This window comes from Numenius arquata, chromosome 1 (assembly GCF_964106895.1).
Source record: "Numenius arquata chromosome 1, bNumArq3.hap1.1, whole genome shotgun sequence".
NCBI classification, from domain to species: Eukaryota; Metazoa; Chordata; class Aves; order Charadriiformes; family Scolopacidae; genus Numenius; species Numenius arquata.
The window spans coordinates 9504183-9508660 of NC_133576.1; the positions used below are offsets into that span (position 1 = coordinate 9504183).

Here is a 4478-nt window from a genome sequence, read left to right on the forward strand (position 1 = left end):
TCTTCATGTTGAGATGGAATTTCCTGTGTTCCAGCTTGTGCCTGTTGCCCCTTGTCCTGTCACCAGGCTCCACTGAGAAGAGTCTGGCCCCATCCTTTTGACACCTGCCCTTTAGATATTTATAAGGATTGATGAGATCCCCTTTCAGTCTTCTCTTCTTCAGGCTAAACAGACCCAGGTCTCTCAGCCTTTCCTCATAAGAGAGGTGTTCCATTCTCTTGATCATCTTTGTAGCCCTCCACTGGACTATCTCCAGTAGTTCTTTGTCTTTCTTGAGCTGGGGAGCCGAGAACTGGACACAGTACTCCAGATGTGGCCTCACCAGGGCAGAGTAGAGGGGGAGGATGACCTTCCTCGACCTGCCACACTCCTGGCCACACTCTTTTTAATGCACCCCAGGATCCCATTGGCCTTCTTGGCCGCAAGGGCACATTGCTGGCTCGTGGGCAACTTGATGTCCACCAGGACTCCCAAGTCCCTCTCTGCAGAGCTGCTTTCCAGCAGGTCAATACGTAACCTGTACTGATGCATGGGGTTATTCCTCCCCAGGTGCAGGACCCTACACTTGCCCATGTTGAACTTCAGGATGTTCCTCTCCACCCAACTCTCCAGCCTGTCCAGGTCTCACTGTACGGTGACACAGCCTTCTGGTGGGTCAGCCACCCCTCCCAGTTTGTATCATCAGCAAACTTGCTGAGGGTACACTCTGTCCCCTCATCCGAGTTGTTGATGAATTTGTTGAACAAGACTGGACACAGTACTGACCCCTGAGGAACACCACTAGCTACAGGCATGCAACTAGACTCTGTGCCTCTGATCACAATCCTCTGATCTCTGCCATTCAACCAGTTCTCAATCCACCTCACTGTCCACTCATCTAACCCACACTTCCTAAGCTTATCTATGAGGATGTAATGGGAGACAGTGTCAAAAAACAGACACTTGTTCTTCCTGCCACAGTAAAAATGGCTGCAATAATAGGCAGAAAACAATATGTTAGCAAGCTAAAATGCATTCCTTCATCACCAAATATTGTTGGAAGACACATAGAAAACATTGCTGGTGGTTTGAAGAAATAAGTGTCAGTACAAATTACACAGTGTGAGAGGCTTGCTATGCAGTTGGATGAAAGTACAGGTGTTTATAATGTCTCAGCTTATGATATTTGCCAGGTTCTGTTTTGATAGTGAAATGCATGAAGAACTACTTTCTGTGAGCCACTGAAGGAAAGATCTACCAGTGAAGCTATTTTCTCAACAGTAAACAACTTCTTTAATAAAAGTGCTTTATGGAAAAACTGTGAAAGTGTTAACAACCAGTGGAGCAGCTGGTTTGTCGAAGAGAAGGATTGTGTGATAAGGTTACATGGATAACACCATCCCTGAAACTGATTTACTGTAGTGTTCATAGGCAAGCTATTGCAGCAAAGAAATGGGAACCAAACATGCACAAAGTGCTACAGAATGTCATCGATATGGTTAATTTAATAAAAAACAAGACCTTGAAACAGTAGAATCTTTACAGTGCTTCATCATGAGATGGAGAGTGACCATGGAAATCTTTTGCACCTGTGGTAGATTGACCTTGACTGGCACACCAAGCCACTCTGTACTCCCCCTCCTCAGCAGGAGAGGAGAAAATACCATGAAAAAGCCAGTGGATTGAGACAAGGAGATCACTCAGCAACTACCATCACAGGCAAAACAGGCTCGACTTTGGGAAATTAATTTAATTTATTGCCAATAAATAACAGGTTAGAGAAGTGAGAAATAAAGAACAAAACCAAAAACCTTTTCCCCCCACCCCCTCCTCTTTATTCATGACTCTTCTGCCACCTTCCACCCCACCCCAACCCCACCCCACTCACCCTGCAAGCAGTGCAGGGGGACGAGGAACAGGGTTTGTAGTTAGTTCATAGCACTTTGTCTCTGCCACTCCTTCCTGCTCACGCTGTTCCCTTGCTCCAGTGTGGGTGCTCTCTCATGGATTACACTCCTTCATGAACTGCTCCATCATGGGTCCTCTCCACAGGGTACAGTCCTGCAGGAATGTACTGCTTCAGCATTGGTCCCCCACAGGTCCTGCCAGAAAATGTGCTCCAGTGTGGGCTCCTCTCCACAGGCTGCAGTTCCTGCCAGGAGTCTGCTACTGTGTGGGACCTCCACAGGCTGCAGCTTCCTTCAGGACACATCCAGCTGCTGTGGCATGGGCTCTCCATGGCCTGCAGGGTGGATATCTGCTCCCGTGTGGTCTTTCATGGGCTGCAGGGAGACAACCTACGTCACCATGGTCTTCACCAGGCACTGCAGAGGAATGTCTGCTCTGGTGTCTGGAGCACCTTCTCCCCATCCTTCTTCATGGACCTTGGTATCTACAGGGCTGTTTCTCTCATATTTTCTCACTCCATCACGGTAGATTAATAAAAACAGAGGCAAGAAGTGGGCTGGCAGCAGTCAAAGCAAAGAAACAAGGCAGTAGATCAGCTCCACATCATGACAGGATGATCAGTAAGAGCAAATTGTGTGCCTGCTTCATCAAATAGCTGGTAGGAATGAGTTGCCAATCAGTGTAAACCTTTCTTTTCAGTTGGCTTTGGTGCGATTGGTCCTTGAAAGTGTAGTTAGGCTGCTGGCCACAGAACTTGAATGCTTAAGGGCTAGCACTTGTGACTGGTAAGTACATAAACAAAACACCACAGATTCAGGGGGGGAAAGAAAGAAGAAAAAAAAAGGCTTAAAGGAAGTGTACCAGAGCATCCACTTGTCTGATGGCTCCTCAAACCTTTACCTTACAGAATTCTTCATTACCAGGATCACATCCAAGTCAACTAAATTCCCAGCTTCCTCATGATTCCACATCAGGGTCATAATCCACTCATTCATGCTTCTATTACTTTATACCTCTGGTGACTTCAATTTAATTAATTTGGATCTAAACTAGAAAGTCCAGGCTAGCCCAGCATCTTTTACGTGTATCTAGTTCTGACATGACAGTTTGTGTGGTGCAAAATCCTGGCTGGCAGCTCACGAAATTTGGGGTTGCTCCAGATTAAGACCATAGAGTGTCCTGCAGGACAGGCGGCCATTACAGCTACACATATGGCTTCCCCAACACTGAAAGGTAAAAAAGTGTTGGATAAAATAAGAATCAACGAAATGAAATATGTTACATAGAGGATAAGGAAGGAAAAGATTGACTTGATGGCACGAATATGGGCCTCTAAGCTGGGATCCTGGAAGCCAGTTGCATTATTTTTCATCTGTCTGGTGTGTACCAACAGAGACCTAACCAGCAGGATACTCGAAACAACAAACACTATTAAAGGCAAAGCTATGCCAGTGTTACAGAGAAGAATCAATAAAAAAACCCTAGTTTTCACTTTGACTCTCCTTTCTGAAGAGTTTGTCATGGTTAAAGGAGTAGTGAAGTTGTCGTGTACGATGTAGATATCCCAGGCGAAAGGAAGAGAGGTTGCAAAGGAGAAAAGAGTTGATATTGTCAGCATCCAGGGCATGAGACTGGAGATTCTTTGCTTCAGCCAGATGAAGATAGACTGAGTAAAAGTAGCAACCTTGATACAATAGAAGACACTAAGCCAGGCAGCAAACCAGAGGCTGGAGTAGTTCAGAAATATAAAAACTGTCTTGAAAATTGCAAACAGATTTTCTTCATAATAGGAGGTTTCACAAAACAGACTAAGGAGCAAATCCAAAATCATCCAGGACTGCAAAAAGAATTGGGATAAACTCAGAAAGATCATAATCATATCATACGAGGACAACATTTTGCTCCTAATGCAGCTAGTTGAACTGGCAGCCAAGATAGTTCCATTTCCTAGAAGTCCTGCCACAGATTCAATTATAGCAATTGTTAGAAAAAGGAGAGAAACTGATGTGAACATAACTCAAGAAATCACAATCTTTACTCAGCTTTTCATGGGCTCCTGAAAGCCTTAAATTTGCAGGGCAATGCCAATCCCAACTAGCTGTTACCAGCACATGCTCACCTATTTATCTCAGAGGAAGTATCATGATAAGTAATTTAATATTTACGTTATTTTACATATTTTATTTTTGGCTTTTAATAGCTCAGCTGCTTTCTCTAAGCATGCAAATTGGATGCAATTACAGTCTTTTCAATTCAGAGAAAGGATTTGCATACCAAGTTAAAGAATTACTTCTGTTGGAGTCTTTCTTCCCATTATGACATAAACTGTTCCCATTATGACATAAATGGAGGTCACAGCAGTGGCTTGGAGAAGAGTTTTTTATGGCATTTAACAGAGCTTGTGAAAATTCAGGGCATGCCAATGACACCATGATGTAGCATTTTCACCATCCGTGAAAAACAGTGAGAGGTTTGGTCTATCTTCTGCCCCTCCATGGTTTCCCCTCACTGGCCTTAAGGAAAAAATCTCAGATCTCTCTGACAACAGGAACAAGCAAGACACATGAAGTACGGTCAACTCATAAATAATT

At 44.3% G+C, this 4478-nt stretch overlaps 1 protein-coding gene across 1 annotated transcript; it reads right to left on the reverse strand.

Annotated features, from left to right (window-relative positions):
- Positions 1-2965: 2965 nt before the first annotated feature.
- On the reverse strand, positions 2966-3901 carry LOC141468671 (taste receptor type 2 member 40-like). The gene has a single exon (XM_074153821.1). The coding sequence runs from the start codon at positions 3899-3901 to the stop codon at positions 2966-2968; it is 936 nt and encodes a 311-aa protein (XP_074009922.1).
- Positions 3902-4478: the final 577 nt, after the last annotated feature.

Excerpts from the sequence above, each read along its gene's own strand:
- LOC141468671 (XM_074153821.1), bottom strand. The coding sequence starts at position 3,901 with ATGTTCACATCAGTTTCTCTCCTTTTTCTAACAATTGCTATAATTGAA.